The sequence below is a fragment of the Magallana gigas genome, chromosome 6 (assembly GCF_963853765.1).
Source record: "Magallana gigas chromosome 6, xbMagGiga1.1, whole genome shotgun sequence".
NCBI classification, from domain to species: Eukaryota; Metazoa; Mollusca; class Bivalvia; order Ostreida; family Ostreidae; genus Magallana; species Magallana gigas.
The window spans coordinates 22,957,928-22,981,898 of NC_088858.1; the positions used below are offsets into that span (position 1 = coordinate 22,957,928).

Below are 23,971 nucleotides of genomic sequence, written 5' to 3' on the forward strand. Positions count from 1 at the left end.
TCATCAAAATTTCAAAATTTTGGCCTGAGAAACTTATGATTAATTTTTTTTGGCCTAAATGTCTTATTTTTTTTGTTTTTAAATGATAATTATTTAAGTAGAATATCATGTATGAGATTTCATTTAAAAAAAAATCTAGAGCAGAACAAATTCGACCCGGCCTCGTTAAATGCACAGACAGACCAATAAAAAATATGATTAACGTTATTCACGTCCATGTCAATAATCCTAATTAATTTCCGATGTTAAAGAAAGGTCGATCTGTGAAATAATATGTAAATATATTTAAATAGTTAGGTTTTGTTAATATGTAAGTGGCTTTTAACGTTGAATATTGCATTTATTCTAAAAATGACATGTTATAGAACTTTAATAGGCGTGGGGTAAAAATAATCTTCCTCCTTTTTATTAAGTTATCAGATAGGTCCAAGTGGTGTTTCCTGATCCATTGCATAAAAATCAAGTATATAATGTTTCTCGATATTTCGAAACTCGAAGTCTTAAAATGAACGCCTTGCTCATTTTACAATTTGTGTCATTTTGGTTAAATTTTGTAAATAAGTGGAAAGTCGGTCTGGGTAATAATTGTCCCGATCCAGATGGTGGACATGTGTCATGGTGGATTTTGTATCAGCAGAAGTCCATGCCATTCCTCCACTTCTACGCCGATAGTCGAAACAATCAGGAGATAAAGGTAACATTTGCACTGCATGATTTTGTTGCTAATTTATCATTAAAGCTGAACATGACTTAGACACCGTCGCCTTCGATTTCGGTAAACCCGATTGCTTACCTTACACTCATTAATAAAGAATCGTGTTCCGTACGTTCTATACGTTATCTTAGATTTTGTGAGTCTAATGGAATTTTATTTCCGTTTTATGAGCATTTTCTGGGTAATGCACGACCTGTATATTTGATATTACTTGCCCCCTGGATTGGCATAAGTACGTATTATTTGTTAATTTCCGCTCAACCAAGTGACACGCAAATGTGAGATATTCATGTATGTCCAAACATGTAGGACCTCTACAGCGATTTAAACTGTCAAGAGGTCTATGGCGTATATATAGGGATTGAAGAAATAGCGGAGAGAAAAAATATGGCGGAGAATGCCTTTACACAAGTCATGTTCAGCTTTAATGCATAATATTATCATCGACACTTTTAATGACACTTAATTCCTTAAATGTGATAATTTGCTGTAGTTTAATTTAAACTAATCTGAACTAAAAAACAAAAATGTCACAAAATCATTATTTCAATAACACCTTTACGGAGAAACTTTTAAATTTTGATTATTACATTAAGTATCGCACGTATTAAATGGCGTGTACATGCTAGAAATATTCACATATACTATTCATGGTTGATATTCGGACTGCAATTATTTGGAAGTTAATTTTCATGATATATTTTTAATCATACTAAATATGGTTTTTTTTTCAAGCTTCATTTTCCTGAGAGAAAAGAAAGTGTCCTTGCAAAAGCAATCAATAAAATTTTAGTTGGAGAATTGGATCACTTCATCGTATATTCAAACGATCTTCTAAATGTTGCAAAGTTAGCGAAGGCAATGCGTGTTCCAAGTTTTCTAAAATGGAACCACGTAAGTTTTAAATACTAATTGTCAAGGTTCATACAAACATTGTGAATTTATATTAGAAAAAAATCTTATTTGTTTACTTTTTTAGGGTATCATTGCTATGGATTCCTCCTTGTCAAGGGGATTTTGGATTCTTCACAACAATCTCTTTTTCCCGCCCTTTAGTGAAAATAAGTTTGTTGAGCCTGGTGGGAAGGTCTGGAAAGAAACTACTATTGGAGATACAACTGATAATGTGTTTTACATATGCATATCAGCAGGTAGTGTTATATCAAAAAATCCAAATCCACTTATACTCAATCACTGTAGCCATCTCAACATATTTTTTTTAATTATTCGGTGAAAAAAAAGAAGAGTTTAGATAAATTAAAATTGAGGAAATTAATTATCGAATGTTAATAGATCAAACGGTAATTTCGAAAGCTAATTATCCTGTTAGGCTGTATTTTTAAATAATTTTCATTTTTAAAAATCGTTAATTTACCAGGCATTAATTAGTGGATCCCAGTGATAGTGCAAGGTTTATTAAAGAAAACAAAATTCATTTTTCCCACACAATCTTTTTTAATGAATGTAAAAATAATTTTAAGGCAACATGAGAGCTTTCATTTATCTCCCTCTCTCTAAAATTAGATTTCACGTAAAAGCCATATTTAATGACGTGTTTTTTTAATCTAGTGCGATTTAACGAAGAACTCCACTATTTACCATTCAAAAGTATTGATCAATCTATTTCCAGATAACGAAAATGCTTATATTTGCATACAGTGGATGCTTACTTCGTCGTGGTTTTTATAAATGCATTTGGATACCTAAAAGCCTAAGCCAGTTTGAAGAATGCTTGAGTCATATTGTTTAGTTTAATTATAAGTATTTTGTTAAAATATTCAGAAAATCATTTATAAAATTCTTCTTAACATCTGATCGAAAAGCTGTACAATATAATTGATGCTTTTAAGGGTCTTTTTCTCTAATCGATTTGAATTAAACACTACGAAATACCATATTTTTAGCATTAGTTTCCTTGATATATCAATAGATAATTTGTTCGTATGTAGATATCAATATGTCTCTGTATCACATCTTCGACTGGAAAACTATCGCGGAAGTAACTTAATTGGTATAATAAAAGTGCACTTAAAAGTTCATATAGGTTGCGATGAATGCGTTACTAGAAGAGATGTGTAACAGGATCATTCATGTCAACTATCTATGCATATTCTTTTTTTTTTTCAAATATTGAACACATAATTGAATGATATACAAGGAGCTTTAGCAATGTAAAAGGTCCCATTTTGTTCAAAAAAGAACACTGTGTTCCAAGAATAGTCTAACGCCTGATAAAACCAGGCACGGTGAGACAAATTGTATGTACATCGTGTCGCACGTAACAACATGAAATGTTATACAGGTTCTTTAATATATAACAGAAGCGCCTTTAATAGAGTCAATGGCGATTTTCTCAATCCATTGTTTTATATTGTATATGTATTTCAATTCTAAAACAGTAGGATTATTTCATTAAATGACTTGGTTTGAACGATATCAATTTTTCAACAACCTTGAAAAAATCAATCTACCAACCTGTGTACCTTTAGTTTCTAGAAAAAATATCAAATGAAAACAAAATGAAGTACTAGTAATTGAAACATTAATATTACCATGAATTTTTGTTTGCTATTTTAACAGGAAGTGAAGAGAGGATAAGACAAGTGCTTACAAGTATGTTAGCTGGAAATGCGTTTTTCCTTCACAGCAATCCACCCACCTTATTTCAATCTGAAACGTACATCAAATCACGCAATGAACACACCTTATATCATGAGGGCGGAGAGCCATTTCCATTTATGGTAATTTTGTCAACAGAACAGTTTCATAACGTATTAAATGATTGCTCCTATACTGAAATTGGTGGTATTTCATGTCTTTATATGTGATATTATGACATTTACGTACATATCGGCAACATACTCAATCTTAAAACAACGAGATGCAATAAAGTCTGACTATTGTTCCAAGTTTAAGAAGGGATGCTATATTATTTAGATAAATTTCATCTAGAGCTGATACTATTTTCGAGTTAAGACACAAAGTATAAGGACTAGCGAGTAATAAAAAATAAATTTTAAAGGTTAAATCTAAATATGACTCAGAAATAGGCACCTATAAACTCTTCGATTATGTGCCACACGATTGCGCACCCAAAACTCATGACCGAAGTATAGCATTCTTTTCATTGTATCTTGATATGCTTTTGTGCACTTGTATATTATACAATGCCCAGTATAGTTGGTTTGGAACACGTAAAAATTGATATAGTAAAGCGACCCAATCACAACGTAATGTGAAATGCACCACACAATGACCTGTACAGCGGAATACTTTGAACTGTTCAGTGGTTTAAATTAAGGCACATACAGCGTTTGTGAGAGTAGTATCGATGAAAAAGAAGCGTGACGAACAACTATACCTATTACGAGTCATGTTAAGCTTAAAGTACGTCGTGTATTGCATGTGCTGTGTCGTGTCGTCAATCATACTAAATACTTTTTAAATAATTATGTTTTGACATAAAATTAAAACTATGCACTAAGTCGCAAATTAACAATTTATACTTTTAGAATTGTCTTTTTGACCCAGAGTCAAAACAAAAGACAAGCTGTTTGTTCCAATTTTCATCCGGAGTTAACCCGTCTGAAAGAGTATATGTATACACAAGACCAAGGGGCCCCATCGCAGGAGCAAATTCCTTTTGCTATTCTTCAGGATTTAATCATGGTCAGGGGTTGCTGTCTCTGTCAAAATCAAATCTTGAAATGGTTAACGATTTTAGTTCCATGGATACCGTCTTTGCATTATCGAACGATCCTTCCTCTGATGCGTACGGTACCACTTGTTTCGGACAGGATGTGGCAGCATACACAGACATAGTCACAGTCATGGTGAGCAGATTTTCTTTACATTTCAAAATATCTTAGCTCATAAATACATTGCATTAATAACAGGCACGTAGCATCGTTTTTGAAAGTGGGGGGGGGGGGGGGCCAGACTCATCCAAAAAATCTTGACAAGCAAAAAAAAGAAAAAAAAACAGAAAGGAAAGGAAAATTTAAAGTTTCCAAAAATCTTCAAAATCCTAATCCGTGGGGGGAGGGGGGGGTCTGGCGTAGTATATAACTTCAATTTCACTCCTCATTTCCTTATTTTCATATCAATTTTTTACATACTCTATGATAATTCAAATTTTTATATGTAAATTTTAAAATATTCGTTGCTGCGAGAAAAAGTGTGTGTGTGTGTGGGGGGGGGGGGGGGGGGGTGCAGGCGCACCCCCCCCCCCACCCCCCTGATGCTACATGCCTGAGTAATATTAAATAATTCATGTTTTCTGGTAAACTATTAGAAATAGCTTTCTAACCTTATTTTCTAGCTAAACAAGTCTTAGTTATTGGAATGACCCCCAGCGTGAACAATTGCTAACTCTCCTAAGTATGATTTATTTTGCATTTGTAGGTGTGCCTAAAACTGCCTTCTCTTCATAGAGACCTGCTGCGAGCCTCAACTGGTACCAAATCGATATGTAGCAATAATAGATAAAATGTAACCGTTTAAATATAACGTCAAGATGACTTGGAAAATCGCAGCGGACATTTAAAGGGCTATCGTTAATGAATACAGAACCATGCATGCATTTTTTCTTCTACTACAGTCAGTTCAAGCATATTTTTTACAACATACATCATTGTATAGGATAGCATTGAATTTCATAGCATAGCATTGGAATCTCATACCATAACATTGGAACCCCATACCATAGCTTACAATCTCATAGATTCATATTCGTCATAGAATACCATAGCATTAGCATAGCATACAGCATGATTTTAACTCGGTTTTAAATGTTTTTAATTAAAAGAATAAATGTACCAGTTCACATTGCAGATTAGCTGTAAACTTTGTCTTCTTAATATTTTACTTCGAAATGTTTGGAACCTTTCTGTGTATGGAGGCGTTTTTGTTCAAACCTCATGGCAAAGCATACCATAGCATATCGTATCATTATTCCCTTTATTTCAATTTCTCATAGCATAACATACAATTTTTCATTGCATTGAAATCTCATAGCATATCATTAAAATCGCATAGCAAAAAATTGTAAAAGATGTGGATTAAATGACTGTATATGCATAGCTGAAATTCATTTTATATTGAGACTTCCAATAAAAAACAGCAGATCTTTAAAACCTTGACGTTATTCTATTTTGAACATAAATGAAAGCGAATTTTCTAAAGTGTTCTTTTTACAAAGGCAAGAGCAAGAGCGTACACGGCCTGAAATATCCCCCGCACGCAAGATGTTAAAGTGATATATTTACATAAATGTAAAAAAAATAATACATTTGAAAGTGTATACCTGTACATGCATAGTATTGAACTACATTCTCTTACCCATTAACTCAAATTTAGTCAAACTAAGTACTTACATGTATGTGTTCAGAACATAAATATCACGTTTTCTGAAAAGTTTATTTTTCATATAATGCAGTAAAAAAGTTTTATATAAAAAAAACCCAACAACACTGGCTATCAAGATTCGACACCCTCTTAACAGAAAGCGATTGAATTTGGTAGTCTCGATACCCATTCATTCCGAAAATTTGCTATTTAGAACAGTAAATGGTAAAAGCTGAATGGCTTATTAATAACATAGTTATCTATACATGCGTGTTTACAGAATAAAAGTACAATACAAATATATTCTACTGTAAGCTCCCCACGAATGGCCATCTAAAAATGGGGTTTACAAAATATATGTAGATCTATTTCAGGATCAACATTTTTTCGAAGTACTCTCGATTCTTTGTTTAAAGGACAAGGCGGGGTAAAATGACCATGGTTTTCTAAATCAATGGTAATAGCATAGTGTAGTCAGGACAAAACATATTCAAGTCGAGGCATATATTGTTAATTTTGTATTATTTTGGCGTAAGGCGTCAACCGAAGTTTCAAGGGCAAAAAGGGGTCTTTAAAGAGGTATAGCGCCTTTTCCCATTATTTCGCCTACACCTGTGTTTTGACGGAAAGTACCTGTTACTAAAAATAGCTTCAGGTACTTATAGCTGTCGCAATATGATTGTCGAAACCTGGATATACTGTACTGATTTTATAATGGTGTCTGTAAGACACCTGTAAAAAGAGTATATGTATACTGTATAGTGTTAATGAAGAGATCTGTTCATATTGTGAATGCTCAAACTCAGACTGAATTAAGTTAGATAATTTTAAAAAAAACCCAGAAGAATAGATACATGTAACTTTACCCCTCTATTCTGTTCATGTTTCAATCTTAAGTGAGAAAAAATTACTTCTAAGTGGATTCTATCCAGCGGCCACAAAATCAAAAAGACCTCCGCGTTCCCACTAGGCCACGCATTTAACATTTTCAGTCGATGCATTTTCTATATATATGGCTACATACATGATTGTATTAGAAAATACACTAATTGAAATATTTGTCTAATTCTCAGTACGAAGACCACGTTATACCAAAACTAATTCAATGTTAACATGTACTACAATACCTGTAGACTTAAATTTTAATCGGATGTCTATGGTTTAGAGTGGTTCAAATAGTTAAATATCCAATTTTTTATCGTATATTAACTACTTTCCTGTATATCCCTAACAAAACCTGAATATTTTAATGATGTCGTGTAAGATAATTAAGACTCTTAGAGCATTGTGATTGTGTAATTTGCGTTTCTTTGAATATATTTAAACTAAATATTGTATAATATTGAAAATGTCTGATGTTTGCAAAAGGCTACACGTATATTTGAGGCTTAATTGTATATTAAGTGCTCTATACCTCTTTACTACTGAGTTATATATTCATGTGTACAGTGTGTTGTAAAACCCTATATCCAATATCACCAAGATGAGCCGGCAGCAGTTGCTTTTCCAGCCAGTCATCCCCAGTCAGAAGGTGCATATTTAACGCATTTTAGATAAGATCAACATAATTAAGATAAGATATCATTCATAAAAAGTGTTTGTTAGATCTGCATCAACCTTTGCACCATCACCTTTTTCTTAGTTTACTGCATCTTCCCCCAGGAATTTGCCAGCACCTTCCCCGGAGATAATTAAGTCTTTGGAGACTTATTTGTTTTCGTACGGTTCTTCTTTTTCTTTTTTTCCGATCTGAACATTTGTCCGTCGCGTTTCTCAAATTTGGCTGAACAGAATTGTACAAAACTCTAGGATACGATAGGCCTGCATATCTAAATGTGCACGCTGGTTTAATTTTTTCATTTGGGGTTGGCCAACCACTTTTCTTTGGCGTCAAAGGTCGTGGGGTCTAACATTGAACCTTATGGGAAAAATCGTAGACTCTATTGTAAATGGTTATAACATGAAAACGGACAAAGATAATAAAATAGGGTTTTTAGAATCAAATACTGACTGTTACAGGCAATATATTGGGTTAATTAGATCTGACCCCTGGGGTCATCCCTACCCCCCCCCCCCCCCCCCCAGGAATAGGAAATGACCATATATCTTAGAAAATTCTAGAATCCTGACCCCTAAACCATATTTATTCTTGTTCCATGTCTTAAGGGGCATCAAATGGTATGTAGGTCATGGGCCCTAGGGGTGGTCCTGACCCCCCTCAAACAGCAAGTGCCCGAATATGTTGAAAACTGTCGAGATCCAAAACCCTTTACCATATATATTCTTGTTCCCTGTGTTAAGGGCATCAAATGGTATGTAGGTAATGGGCCCTGGGGGTGTTCTTGACCCCCAACAGACAACTATATATATTCTTGTTCCTTGTGTCAAGGGGTATCAAATGGTATGTAGGTCATGGACCCTGGGGTAGCTCATGGGCCCTGAGGGTGGTCATGACCCTCCTCAAACAGGAAGTGCCCAAATATGTTGAAAAGGGTTAAGAACTTCACCCCTATACCATATATATTCTTGTTCCTTGGGGCAAGTTGGTTCACCTGATATATAGTAAGGGACTCCTGGGAAACAACATTAGAAATAATCAAGTTCTAAATCTTTTCGTCTGTAAAGTTTGACCCATGTGAGTCATCCCTACTCCCAATGATGGCCTCGTTTGTTTGGGAGACTTTATAATCGCCCCGATTATAATTACATCTTGTTAGTTATTGATTTGACCTCACCTTGTTGATTATATAGAAGGTACCTAGCCCCTTTGAATTTGATTTGTACCTTCTATAATATCTCGAACCTATAGCATATCTGAGGTCTGCACCTTCCCCTATGTATAGCACCTTGAGTATATAGGGTCTGCACCTTCCCCTACTTATAATACCTAGAGAATGTTAAAGGTCAGCACTTTCCCCCATTTGCGTACCTTCTTTGAGTCAACAACCTTTGAATAGCAGCACCATTGATGGAACTAGTATCAGGAGCGCGTTTTTGACTTTGTTTTAATTTTAAAAAATTCATAGAAATATTCAATTACTTTTGTCATTGCTTCGTTTAAGCCAGGTACAGGAGGGTTCACACATTTTGGAACACTTGAAACCCTTTATCTAAAGTAAAAGAGGTTGATAAATATTCTAGGGGTTTCGGTTGTATTTCTATTGGCGCCCAACGTGGGCACTCAATTATTCTGTAGCCTACTTGTTGTGAAATTAAGTAATCGACAATATGTCTACATCTACCTTAGAGGGGAAAGACTCTAGTAAAGTGGTTATATTCAACCCTCAACATCATTCTTCGCAACACCTATTGTATGAAGATAATGATTTAGAGGTGTTTCTATCCAAACATCCAAAAGGTGCTTATGATCCAGAAGGTGATGGTCCTCTCCAAAAGGGAAATAAATCAATCATCATCTTTGAGAAAAACTCCACAACAAGAAATTAGAAATGTATGTTCAGAAACAACAGAAATCTGTTATGATATCCAACACGGATTAGGAAGAGATGTTGCAGAGTTGCGTTCAGATTTAGAATAACAGTTTTCATTCCCAACAATTACAACATCAGATCAACTGAAGTTAGGAAAGCTCCTGACTCATCTACACACAATGCAAGGGGAAGAACTCTTACAATACTATCTAACACACTTGTCGAAACTGGGGGTGTACCTTTATTAATCAACAACAACCCGTCATTGGTCTGCAATTTAATGTGGCACAACCCACAACCTGAACTTTATGATGGTAGTGAAGAACTTGGAGGAGTACTTAGCCCAATTTCAAATTATTTACGACAGTAATGGGTGAGACTACAAAACAAAATCATAACACTTAGCGGGTAGTTTAAATGGTTCAGCTCGCTCAATTTTGTTCAGTAGCAGGAGCTGAAATATTAGAGCTAGACTCCAGACTCGCATCAGAGGAAGAGACGAAACGATCCCAGAATTGGCACAAGCTTTAAGAAACCTGACTGGGCAAGCCTATCCAAGTGCTCCAACTGATACATGTATAACTGATATCTTTGGTATTGATCATTTAATAGACGCTCTTACAGATTTCGACATGAGGCTTAAATTAAGGGAATCTCATTCTAAAACTATAAGCGATGCAGAGCTGCAAGCCATCAGCTTAGAAACACTGAGACTTGCTGACAGACAAAGAGGGCGCCTGGTCAGAAATTCACAACACCATACGGATTCTGAAAATCAGAAAGGTATTCTTTCTACGCCTTCTGAATGTAGCATCACGAAAAAACTGCGAGATCTGTAAGACACAGGAGTTCTCTCGTGTTAAAGGAGATCTCCACCTAGTCACAAGTGAAACGGGGAGTACAAAGTCTCAAATGTGTCCCAATGCCCAGGGCTCTAGTATTAAACAATTATAGACTACAATAATAAAAATAAAAATGGGAGGGAGAATTTCAGCAACCAACCGCATCGGCAGAGAAACCAGTACCGAGGACTTCAGGGCACTCGGTCCCGTCAGCAGAATTCGACTGAGGCTACACCTATAAATGAAAATCCAGTTTGCACAGAACAATACACTCGGAAACGGAAGAATGTCGAACTTAGGGTGCAGGGAATGACATCAGTTGTTAAGTGGCCCGAGACAGTACAAATAAATGAAACTTGGATAAATGATGAGGGTTTGTTTGTTAAATTGAGGGTTCAGGGGGAGGACATAGCTATGTTAGTCGACACCGGTGCAAGCGTCACCATACTTAGCGAAAAGTTCATTGAAAGTTTACCAGATACTATAACCCCTATTATGAAGCCTGTGAAAACCACACTAATCACAGCTACAAAGGAGAGTACTCCATTTTCAGGACAAAGCAAAAATTCTCCATACATTGGCACGGAGACCTTTGAGTATGATGTAGTAATTGCAAATATCCAAAACGATGGAATATTGGGCTCAGACTTTCTTAAAAAGAATAACGACACTCTCAGATTATCTGACGGAATTTTAAATATTAGTACAGAGAGTGAAGAGATACGTTGTTACAAATATGTAAATGATGTTTTAGCATCTTGCTGTGAAAGCAAAATTGCAGTTTTAGAGGACATTGAGATTCCTCGAAATGTAAAATGATAGTCCTTTGGGCCATTGCTCATGTAGAGAGATCTTCAAAGTCGGCATGGAATTATTCAACCAGCAGCAACATTTGTAGGGAGAAAAGGACTTATAGTTGCCAAAGCAGTGGTAGATATCAATCGCAGCTTCCCGGGCCTTTCCGGCAAGCTCGGAAAAACACCTCGAATGTGTTAACATTACCGGATGTAAGAATTTTATACAAAATGGAGTCGCTTCCCATTAAAATAAGTATCGGCTAGACAGCCTTATAAGTTGCTTCTGTGTTATAATTTAGTGTATATCATTTACTTTAATGAAGTCTAGCTTATCTCAACACTTAAAATGTGTTGTATTTATATCAAGTTTTATAAAAAAAGGGGGTTGTCATGGACGCTTAAGTAATACATTCGAGGTGTTTTTCCGAGCCTGCCGGAAAGGCCCGAGAAGTTGCGATTGTGGTAGATATCAGCAAGGAAATATTTCTCCTTCGTATGTATGATCAACTTACTAGATGAACGTTCCAAAGTTTACAAAGGTTCCATTGCTGCAATTTGTAACGAGGTCAGTTCTGATGATTTTGTGACATTTGTCACGTTCAGAGTTTAAGATAAAGGCAACTAACCGACAACCCCATACTAGAGCATCTGACAGAATTAATTAAGAGGTCGAGCACTCATCTTTCTTTTCATGAACAAGAGTTCATGACAAAGCTGTCATATTCATATCAGCTTTTATTTAAAAAGAATACCTCAGATTTAGGCCGTACAACACTTGACAAACATGAGATAGACACAGAAAATACCCGACCAATTAAACAGAGATCAAGAAGAATCCCCATAGCAAAAATGAAGGAGGCGGAGGAAGAGATTACCAGAATAAAAGGTTTCGTAGAAGCCTCCGTGAGCCCTTGGTCATCCAACACTGTACTGGTGAAATAGAAAGATGGTTCTCTTAGATTTTGCGTGGACTTTCGTCATATCCCCAAAAAAGATTCTCATCCCTTACCTAAAATTAATGACCCTACATGCACTTTCCGGATCAAAATATTTTAGTACATTAGATTGTCAGGCTACTGGCAAATTGGTCTTGCGGAGAATGATATATAGGAAACAGCTTTTTCTTTTCCGGGTGGAGAACTTTGGCAATTTACAGTATTGACTGCTGGGCTATGTAATGCTCTAGTCACATTCGAGAGGCTTAGGGAAGAGTTCTACATTGCTTATCATATGATATATGCCTAGTCTCCTTAGACGACATCAGAGTTCATTTGAAAACATTCGATGAACAAATTGCGAACCTAAAATTGGTGTTTAAAAGATTAATAGGTGCCAACGTAAAATTGAACCCAAAGTACTTTTCCTAGGTCACAAAATTAGTGAGAATGGCATTTCTACAGATCTAAACAAGTTAAAAGCTGTCAAAGATTGGCCTACACCAAAATCTATAAAAGAATTTAGAACCTTTCTTGGACTAACATCATATTACAGGAAGTTTATACTGCACTACGAAGACAACGCTTGACTCCTTCATAAATTAACAGAATAATCAGTTAGGTTCCAATATAATGACGAGTGTTAAGAGTCGTTTGAAATGTTAAAGAATGCATTAATCAAAGCCCGAATTTTGTCTTGTCCAACTGAAGCACCGTGCTGGCAGATGTCACAATAATGCTGATGCGCTTAGACGTATGCCTTGTATTGAACAGGAATGTTCCCATTGTAAAGGATATAGAATGAAGAGTCTATAGACGGACCATCAGAAGAGCAACAAATTTAAAGAATAATAATATGTGCTACTACTAGGTCAAAATAAAAAGGGGAAACACAAGAAATAGGCGGTAGTGATATTCTTCCACTGAAGGAGCAACAAAAAATGACCCAATATTAAAATTTATCACAGAGGCTAAAGAGAAAAAGTTATCACCTAGCTGGGAAGATATTGCGGCTTTAGACGACTTTTTACAATACTATTGTAATTTTGAAGAGATAGGAGTCTTAAGAATTAGGAGATAACATTATGTGCTAGTTTGAAAATACAAGAGGTTCTCTATCTTGGCTAGCCGTGATCCCGGCATCAGCAAAAGAGACAAATTATCGAGCAACTACATAGCAGAATTACGGGGGACATCTAGAAATTAAGAAAACCTTACTTCAAATTCAACAGAGATATTTCTGGCATCAATTAGGATAGACGTAGAGAGCTGGTGTCATTTTTGTGGAAGCAAAAAACCACCACCAAAGCAGTGGAGAGCACATTTTCAACAGTTTAATGTTGGAGCACCTTTAGAACGCATAGGCATGAATAGTTTAGGGCCATTTCCCAGAACTATTAGAGGAAATATAAATATTTCTTAGTAATTGGAGATTATTTCACAAAGTGGTTTGATGCCATTCCTCTTAAAGATTAAGAAGCTATAACAATAGCCAAAGCTTTTGTCGACAGAACAGTATCCAAATTTTGTACACTTTAACAACTTCATACTTACCGAGGGTCAAATTTTGAGTTTACTGTCTTCAAACAAATATGCAACTTACTAGTATTCTAGAAAACTAAAACAACCCCCCTTCATCCCCAATCCGATGGTATGGTCGAAAGAGGAAATCGAACCATCAATCATATCTTATCTGCATTTGTTTCTGAAAATCAAAAGGACTACGACGAACATATTTATTAATGTTAGCATATAGATAATACGTTAGCGAGATAACTAGAGTCACCCCCAATAAAATGATGTTTGGTCGACAGGTTACATTACCCTCAGAATTAGTGCTTGGTAGTCCTACAACAAATATAGATTTCCCTAGCTGTAGTGAAGAAAATACCTTTTAGCTACAAAATAGAATAGAGAAAATTCATCAGTTTGCAGGAGAGAACCTTCAACTGTCTTCAGATAATATGAAACGACGCTAGTGCAAACAGTCAAACATACAAATTGAACATGGTAATTCAGTGGAGTTATTCAACCCCAAAAGGTCTAAGGGCCTCTGCCCAAAATTTCAGTCCAAATAGGAGAGTCCATACTTATTCATTCAAAAGCTGAATGATGTGATTTTTTAAATTCAAAAGAATAAAAACTCAAAACCAACGATATTACATCAAGACTGTCTCAAACCATATACATACACTAATAACAACCAGTATAATTTCAACACATCACCAAAGTTACCAATATTTGAACACCATTGCCCCACAATATTAGCAACACCTAGAGTAGGTCTGCGGCTCTACACCTATAGAACTCACTAATGATGGTGCATAAAATAAATTATGAATTATTGTCTACTTACTTTGAAGGTCACTATATATGAGTGCAATCAGTGCCCTGGAATCAGCTTTGAACAGAGGTCGGTATGCGAACGCCATCTATTTGAAAAGCACTCAGGATTTTAGTACGAGTGCTACGTCTGTGTAAATATCTACAACCGTCCAGATATCACCAAGGAAAATGTGGGGGGTGTGGGGGGGGGGGGATAAAGCTTAAAGCTGCTTGAACTCATAAATACACATTATTTCCCATTTATCTCCGACTACCGCCATATTAGTTGTCGATTTCTATTGTTCTGCTCATCGCTACACACCCCCTATATAAGGCCAAAAGCACTATTCATTCTTCACCGCATTCAAGTATTTCATTCACCCGAACACGTTCCCGTGGACGAAAAGACGTGTAGAAACGCGTTTTGAACAAAAAAAAATATGACAACCACTGCACTGGCAAGGAATAATCCAATGAAGGACGAAACAAGACACTGAAATCCAGACCCAGATACTTCAAAAATCCTCGAGTGTTGTAGACCGTTTTCCTGTGTATGTTATAACATTGCACATGCGCAAATAGACACTGTGGCAGATCGAGCATTGTCAATGATCGCATGGATTATTTTTTTTTGTAGAAAGCGATGGAAACGATTTTACGTTATTACTTTCTTGGATTTACCATCATTTATATCTATCGTGTTGGATATACATGTAGTACTGCCGGTCTTTTCAAAAAGATGCAGACGTTATGCACTCTGTGTTAACAACACACGTGTTCGATGTGAAGTAAGGCAGCACTATTTGTGCACAACAGTACGGATACCTTGGGGATTCTTTCAAAGAAAATATATTTTGTATTTTATTGATTGTTGTTTCCTTTATTCTTTACTATAAAGATTTTACTACAATATGTAGTTCATGCCTTTGGAAGTCCGTGTAACCTCCTGAATGCCTCGATCGGAAAGCAACCGACCGCAACTTTCTCGACCGGTATATATACCCAAGTGGCAGTAGAGGAGCGATCAAAACTAATATGGCGACCAATCGCTTTTATGAGTTCATGTCAGCTTTTAAGAAGCGGAAAAAAACAACAACAACGCAGAAGAACCAGAGGAGCACCGCAAATTCATGAAGAATTTAAGCAGCAAGATGAGGATACAGTTCGGCAGAAGAAAAGAAAAGAATGAAGGAGGAAATCCCAACACAAAACTGTCAAGGTCAATTCTCATTCACCCTCTCAGTCTGAAGCTATTCTTGGCGCCATATCCTCTGATTCATATGCTTCATATACTCCAACTCCTATACCAGCTACAGCACAAGTGTACAATCCGACGCCCCTTAACCTAAAAGACAACCAACTGCAGCAGTTAAAGATGCCCAAAGGAAAAGAAAAGAATCATATTGAATGTTGGTGGGAGAAAGTTTGAGACATCTGTGTCCACGTTATTAGCAAAGCCAGATGTCTCCTTTCGAAGATGATTGCTCCAAAAGGCATCAAGCCATACAGTGTCTACATAATTTATACACGTATTTTCTAGACAGAAACTTATTTCTCATACGAATTGGATTACCTAAGAAATCACGGAACCTTTAACATCTTCAACTTCTATGCCAAAAGAAAACCATAGACATACATTTGAGGACAAATGTCAATTGGTGAGGGGGTAGTGTTACAATCCCATTGTGTTGTAATATTATTATTATCAAGAGTGATCAAATTAGAACACTGTTATAAATCAAATCATTTATTTATCTATTTGTTACGTGTTTTAGTTTTATTTGTTGATAATATTTACTTAAATTATATATTTATATATTTGTTGACAATTTACACATTGTTATGGTGTTCTACTTCTGTGCGAGATTGTACATCATCATGCGGTGAAATAACGAAGTTAACGACATTAATACATCTCCATGTAGGGAATAATGGTGACAGTCCAGTTAATCATCTAATCATTACATCAGAGTTCATTAAATATCATTTACTCCCTGTATTCTTATCAAGTGCTTGTAAAAGAAAAACATATTGATGTCGACGTTACTATTTGACGTCATACACAGTTTAAATCGCACAGGGCGGAAAATGGTCTATTTTTTATATCAAAGTATATGATATACATGTTAATTCTGTGTAATGAAAATGAAATACGATTTAAGCATCATCGGCACAGTAAACGGAGAAAAAATCCCCTCTTCCTGAGAGATGCATGTACTAAGAGTGTTTATCTATTCTTTATTCAAGAACTCCTCCAAACGAAAATCCACTTGTGGGTTATAACTTACATGTATAGTGTAAAGACACGGAACACATGCATGGAGCATGAACCTGACTAGCAAAACCCCTACAACTACAAAATTCGGCTTTAATTCCTATTCCATCAATCTACATGATATCTGATGACAATCTTCCCTTTGTTCCTTGTCAGCCTGTCGTATTTTTTCTTTCATTGCCAAATCTGTCCAACTTAACGGTATAACGATATATAAGGCGGGGTTATTCAAATCTTTTGCATTTTTGTACCGTGCCGGTGGAAAAAAAAAATTCTTGTATCTTTGTTATGCGATTGATTTATAAAATGTTTTTTGTGTGAAAGTCCTATCTATAAGTAAAAAATGAAGCAAATAAACAGATCTTATAAATGTTATTCACTTAAAATACGCCACATATACCTTCAACTGAGGTAAAAAAAAATTTTTTAACAAAACAAAGTTTTTTAACGCTGACATCGCTGTAAATAAAGATCGTAATGTTCAGGCAAATTGCAAATAAACCTGTGTGCGTTTTGTTCGCTAATATTTCTGAAGTTTGCTCTGTTTACAATCGATGCATTCATGTAACATGCAGGTTGAATAACCCCAATCAATCGGGGGACAAAACCAAATGGTTTTCTTTTGTAAATATTCCCATATTCCATTTTGGTTTGTTTTTTGTTTGCCCAAAATGAAATTATTTTTATTCACTATTATGAATATTTCTGACTGAATATTTTTCTAACTTTAAAAAGAGACCGATTCTGCTGGTGTAAATATAAGAAAGTCCATAACTTTCTAAGATAAATGGTTTGTATAGAAAATCATTTGAAACCGTAATAATAAAAAAATCGGACCAAGCAGCTTTAAGAATTGACAGTCACATTGTCAAATACATACAAATTTAGCATCGTAAATAACGTCAATTATACGCCATCATTGAAAATTTAGTTACACAGAATTAACACAAATACAATATTTTAATGTTGGGCATTCGATTATGAATTAGAAAGTTGCACCCTGTACCTAAAATAATAAGAAAGAAATAAGTTTTGAAACAACAGATTAAAATTTGAACAAATAATGTCAAGGGCATTTTTTCTCCATAAATTCATTTACCCATGAATCAACCAAATTAACCATGCATCACAGAATTATGAATGCATGTTTTCCTAATAATTAACATATTTCCTGTGAAACACAATGTAGAATAAAATCTGAGAAAATGATACAAACATTTCCCGCGGACCACTTAAATATCGAGTTTTATGGATACTGCCTTTTTAAAAAAAACCAAAGTCCATGTAGGTGCTGGCACGATAGATTAATATTCCTTTTAACAGAAGCACTATACTCTGTCCCGAGTTTTTGCTTTCACCACTTTTTGCTTGGTATTTCAATAATAGTAAATACCTTTGTGCTCAAACTACGTTCATCCACTTATATGAAAAATGTCCAGATTATCCGTTTTGAAACGCCCCCTCTACCGCTTCAGGTTTAAATACACATCCAAAAATTGAAAGTCTACGGAGATTTTGCATTGTATCAGCCATTAATAAGCCCGGATGATAATGTAAAAAAAAATTGCGCGATGTATAGGCCTGCACAGTCTCGTAAAGTCTCACTTCCGGTGTAGAACTTCCGGAGACAATCGTAGTTTGAATTTACTCTGACTCTAGCCGAGACGTAATAATAGACCAGTGCATATCGCGTGAACCGACAATGACGATTTGTTTTGTGTTTGGGTGTAATCATCAGGGATTACGGCATCGTCGGTGACCCACGTGTGATTCACATCGATTCTCTCCATCATCACCCGTGGGTCACCAAGAAAAAAACAGTGTGCTTTTAATTATATATGCAAAAACTCTTTGACCTTTATCTTATCCAATGAAATCCCCCTTTACATTTATCGATGCTCTTCTGTATTGGGAGATACGTTAGTCGATACACATGGGAGGTCAATGGCGGAAAAAGGTACCGAGAAAATATGCGGCTTATGTAGAAATACAATTAAAGATAAAAAGTCGTATAGATTAGTGTCAACACATGAAGATTTCTCAAGGATATTCAAAGAACTCAGTTTAAATGTTAAAAATTATGTTAGCAAATTTTGTGTAAATAAACTTAATAGACTCGTGAGGATCGACGACGATATCAAAACAAGATTGGCAAAACTGTACGAGAAGAGAAACGAACTATTTTCAGAAATAAAGGAAACTGTTATTAGTAAAGCGCATTTACGTACACCTGTTAGCAACAAACGAGAAAGGCAAAAGAACACACCAACACCACGGAAGCCAAAGATCAGACGATTGTTGCCATTCAATTCCCCTGAGGTTAGGGCTGCACCAATTGATAAACCTCCTGCAGAGCGGTCTATTTTACCGCATGAAAAAGAGCCGTGGATCAAACGTTTGGATCAATCTAGCACAAATGATGCCTCTACGCAAACAAAGACTTACCATGAGAAAGACTTTGATGTCAAAGTAAGTTCAATTATATTACTTACAAATAAGGAAAACAAAAAAATTGCACACACTAACATTATGTACATGTAACATATTTAACAGTTTTTATTCAGGCTTCAGGTTATATGCGCGAATTCAGAAATTTTTCCGGGGGGGGGGGGGGATGTCCGAAGGATAATACTGTGTTAGCCGGGTAGGGGGTGTGGTGGTCTGAGGCATATTTGCGACAATTTTGCTGTATTAATTAAATAAATTTTTATTTTCCAGGGGTTGGGGGTCGCCCCCCTCCCCTCTAAGTCTGCGCATGAGGTTTTCTGTTTCAGTCTAAAGACAAAGAAAATAAGCACCACCTTCAAATTTACCTGGTCAGTGTAACCCTGTCAATGAACTGAATTGATCGAGGCCCCAGATTGGATTATAGAAAATGATTGACATTTGTTTAATCGTCCTATGTATACCATGTCTAGTGCTCATGACAATCATGCAATTAACTTATGTCTTTTGATGCTTAATGTGACGCCATGTCTTTTAGCACTATGACAAGAAAAAACTAGTGTTTGACAAAGACTAATTTTTCTGCTATTGAAAATAGTAATTAAAAATTTACTTGTACTTGGTTATGTACAATACCAAACGCGCTGATTACCAGCAGTCTGTCAAATTCACATGACGCCGATCATCCATGAAAACGTCCTTTTATTAATAAAGATCTTGAGAATATAGAGAACATAGAATTAAATTGAATCAAATATTGCGTCCACGATTTATAACCTTAGTTATCATATTTCTTTGAAAATATCATCACGAGCCGAAACCAGAAAGGGAACAAGTACAGACAACTCTGGTACATGCGTAGCTTGTGCACTTTAGCAGCTGATCCCCAAAGTAATACAAACATACGCTTATCACTATTGAGTTGTAAAAGTCAAAAAGGTTAATATAAAAAGATTTGGCCTCCATATTCTGATTTGACTCCCATTTGGTGGTCAATCGCCCATGTGATACATATACTTCTAATATGAATTTATCTACCTAATGGTGGTTTAACTTTTTTTCATCTCAAATTACATATTTTTGGGCATTATGTCAAATAATAGGACAAGTAATTTGGCAAGTTAATTTTAAAATATTACATTAAATATTCTCTTTTTAACAAATTATTTGTGTGGGTTTATTGAACATGCATTTAAAAATATGATCACATGACATGGATTGCATGCAGGAGGTCGTTATAAATCAATGTGTCTGTGTTTGTTCATACGACTGATTTTTTTCGGAATAGGACATAATCTCAGTTATTTTGACTTCTACTTTCAATTTCATCATATGGAAATTTCCGAAAAATGAAATACAGAAGAAAAAATACAAAACAAAGATCTTCACAGACAGACATACCAAATGGGGGTTGAGTGGGCCGGGGGTCAAACCTGATAAATGGATTTTTCGAAAACTTGGGAAAATGGTTAAGGATGTCAAATAGAAAGATTACAATTTAAGTAATACATTTGTCTTTAACTTTTTAAATTATTCTCAGTAACTTGTTATTTTGAATTTTAATTGTTGATTTAAAAGTTTAAAATTTTTAAATAGGTGTATTTTAAAAGTGAGAGCTCATGGCTTAGTGGTCATGGGCGTTAGGCCAGTAACCGAAAGGTCGCTGGTTCAAACCCCGCTGTGGTCAATTGATGTTGTGTGTTGTGCACTTAGACAAGGCACTTTATATACATTGCCACCCAGCTGAAATTGGGTACCAGCTTACGCTGGGGGTTAACCTGCGATTGACTGGTGTCCCATTCAGGGGGAGTCCAATGACTCTCATCCGCTTAGCACCATTGAAACCTGGGATAAGCACCGGCCTTATGTGCCTTCATGGCACGGAGAAGGATTTAATTAACTAACTTATTTAAAAGTGAACAATTTTTTTTTAATACATGTTTATTGATATATTTGGCCAAATTAATAAAATATCCATGTTCCTCACTTTCACTAATTTGGGGTTGGCTGCCATTCAATCCGCTTGCGGTGTACCTATATTCTGTCTAAAACTATAGTTTTTCGATGAACCTTTCAGTTATTGAATCTTTGAATTTTTGGTGCTACACAAAACAATGAAGCCCATGTGTGATATCTCCATTCTGTGGAGTGGTTACATATAAAGTAAATTTGACTATTTTTTTTTCAGATCATGGCAAAGTATGGAAGTAGTCATAGATCATCAATAATTTCTGATCCCATCCAGCAAGCAATATGTAAAGCTATGCTTAATGGTAGGACGAGTTTTGTACACCATATGATGAAGTCAGACCAGTACAAACAAGCTGTGTTGCAAGAAGTGTGTAAGCACATACACAAAGAAATATGTGAAATTTGCAGAAGAGAAGAAAATCAACTTCACTATCATACAGAAATTGCAGACTGGGAGAGTCTTTTGCATTATTTAAAGGGAAAAGCCCCTGTCACTGTTAGGCTCTTACAAAGTGTTTTATTGAAAGATGCATCAGAACAAGAAGTGAAAGGTCATAAGGTTATAAGCCTTTGCACAGGATTTTCAGTCTTTTTGTATAGCAGAAACCACACTCTATCAAGACTGCAATACACAATTGGACTGCTGTTGGATCAATGTGGAGCCACAAAAGAGGTAGGTTGATTATTTGGATAGTTTTATTTTTCATCTTGCATGTATTGAAGGAAAACAAAATATTAATTTCTATCTCTTTAATTACTGTTGTTTCAGTGTTTGATATTGTACATAGATTGAATTTTTATTTTTTATATAGGCTATATCTATATTGCATGACCTAGGATTCTCGGTTTCACCAAGTGCATTGCATAGGAAAAAAAGAGACATAGTTCTGAAACAAGTGGAGAGAATTGACAATACAGTTGCAAGATATGTGTCCGAGAGGCGAGATATTATGACTTGTGAGAAAATCATAAAGGACTATGAAGACACAACCTATCAGCTGACTGAAAAAGTGGAAGGTCCAATTCAAAGTCCTAGAATACCAGTATGCAACATGCACTGTACTTTGTTATCAAATGGGTGTGGTGCACAACTGAATGCTTTTACAACTTTAGAGCTTTGGGATTGCTCAAGAACAGCTTTTTCAAGTACAAAGCTTTCAAGTGAAGTTACTTTTTCAATGAATTACAGAAACATGCACACTACTAGTGCCATGCAAAAACCAGAGACTGTAGTTTTTGATACAAGAGTGAACAAGGTGTCCAACACAGAGACACTTAACTCATCAGGAAATCAAGAAAACCTTGTGGCATATTTAAAGAAGAAGATGTTAAGAAGAAAAGACAATCCATGCATACCCATTGAAATTCTGGGGGACAATGTCGACATTCTCATTACTCCTGCAAATATGACTTCAGACAGACAAAGGAAATCATGGCATTGGTTTCTCCTTCTGGCAACCCAGAAGAGAATAATTGATCAGGAGCTCCCTATAAATAAGCCTGTAGCCGACATAGAAACAATCAGTAGTTGTGTGTTTTTTTCCATCTAAAGTGGAAATTCTTGATTTTCAAAGAAATATTCAATTTCATGTTGCCAGAATCTTATCAAATTTTATTGGAGAACTCAAATCATTCGAAAAACTTCTTCCAAACTATATACCACACCCACAAATTGAAAAAACGTCCCAGAAATCTGTGTTTATAAACTGTGACTTAATTGACGAGAGTGAAAATTCTTCCGATGGAATGATTAGAATATTGCAGAGAGTTCACTCTCTAGCTGTGCCATTCATTGACGGAACCGTTGAAAAAGTAGTTCTAGGAGGTGATGTTTTGACAAACGAACGTGCTATGAGTGCACAACAAGCGATGAGAAACAATGAGTCAAGCTATGAAAAAGCTTCTTGGTGTAATACATAGACCTGAGGGACTGCACAGACAGATGAATTTTCTGATGGTATCATGGGTTGTAGTTGGTTATCTTTGTGAGTTTTGTTTTGTTCTTTCAAGCATGTTAAGAGAAATTTCAATTTCAAATCTTATCATACATCATGATTTCATAAATTTTAATTTGCTTTGCAAAAATTTTCATGCAAGACTTTATTAAATGTTTCATATTTTTTAGTTCTTTATTCTAGCTTGCAAGTTGGTTCAAATCATTGTATCTCAAAATTTTTCTTTCCAAAAAAAGGTTGGATAAACAAATATATTAAAGATAAATTCTAATTATAACTCACCAGAGCATAAATAATATCAAATATCTAGCATTTTGAATAAGCTCTTCAATTTAGGTATTGCTTGTTTTATATATTATATATTTTATTTTTCATAGAATGATAATTTAAAAGAGAAAATTTTTTTGGAGGGGAGAGGTATGAGATCAACAACTAGATTTGGCCAAAGTACATGAATTAACTATGGTATTTGTAATTGTCATTGTTTGTGTTTACACATTTTTATTCCATTGTGTTTAGAGATGTTTCACCATTGAAGTTTGAAGGTTACAGTTTTTGGTTTACTAATTTCCTGGATAAGTCAATTTATTTTGGCAAACATCAGGTATCAAAATGTTTATGTAAAAAACATGTTGATTAATTTATTTATTTTTTGGAAACATAGAACTAGGTAACAATTAAGTTAAAATTTTTGTATCAATCATATATTACAAATATTATACTTGAGTAAGCAATTTAACAGTATAGTGTTGAAAATCAATATGTGTCAGCATGTCAGGTTTAGATATTTTCAATTTACTTCAGAGTGTATATCAAGAGTTTTACAAAGAAGAAAGCAGCAGCGATGGGGGCAGTCTCCATCAACTTAGAAACCTAATCAACAGGAGAAAAGAAACCTAATCAACAGGAGAAATGTATCTGGAGCAGAGCAGGT

The 23,971-nt window shown here is 35.3% G+C and overlaps 2 protein-coding genes across 2 annotated transcripts; both read left to right on the plus strand.

The window, feature by feature from the left end:
- The first annotated feature begins 423 nt into the window (after nucleotides 1-423).
- LOC105335609 (uncharacterized) lies at nucleotides 424-5,858 on the plus strand. The gene is made up of 6 exons (XM_034470988.2): nucleotides 424-694; nucleotides 1,451-1,609; nucleotides 1,695-1,866; nucleotides 3,296-3,456; nucleotides 4,228-4,548; nucleotides 5,120-5,858. Exons 1-6 carry the CDS (start codon nucleotides 506-508, stop codon nucleotides 5,201-5,203), a joined length of 1,086 nt encoding a protein of 361 aa, XP_034326879.2. The 5' UTR covers nucleotides 424-505; the 3' UTR covers nucleotides 5,204-5,858.
- A 12,778-nt stretch (nucleotides 5,859-18,636) lies between these two features.
- LOC136276656 (uncharacterized) lies at nucleotides 18,637-22,995 on the plus strand. Its single transcript, XM_066089257.1, has 3 exons — nucleotides 18,637-19,135; nucleotides 21,300-21,755; nucleotides 21,895-22,995. Exons 2-3 carry the CDS (start codon nucleotides 21,303-21,305, stop codon nucleotides 22,630-22,632), a joined length of 1,191 nt encoding a protein of 396 aa, XP_065945329.1. The 5' UTR covers nucleotides 18,637-19,135; nucleotides 21,300-21,302; the 3' UTR covers nucleotides 22,633-22,995.
- The last annotated feature ends 976 nt before the right edge of the window (nucleotides 22,996-23,971 follow it).

Bases quoted from the DNA above. Each gene is read 5' to 3' on its own strand.
- LOC136276656 (XM_066089257.1), top strand. From the start codon at position 21,303: ATGGCAAAGTATGGAAGTAGTCATAGATCATCAATAATTTCTGATCCC. The intron at 21,756-21,894 runs GTAGGTTGATTA...TTTTTTATATAG, and splicing joins AATGTGGAGCCACAAAAGAG to GCTATATCTATATTGCATGA.
- LOC105335609 (XM_034470988.2), top strand. From the start codon at position 506: ATGAACGCCTTGCTCATTTTACAATTTGTGTCATTTTGGTTAAATTTT. The intron at 1,867-3,295 runs GTAGTGTTATAT...CTATTTTAACAG, and splicing joins TTACATATGCATATCAGCAG to GAAGTGAAGAGAGGATAAGA. The intron at 3,457-4,227 runs GTAATTTTGTCA...TTATACTTTTAG, and splicing joins GAGAGCCATTTCCATTTATG to AATTGTCTTTTTGACCCAGA.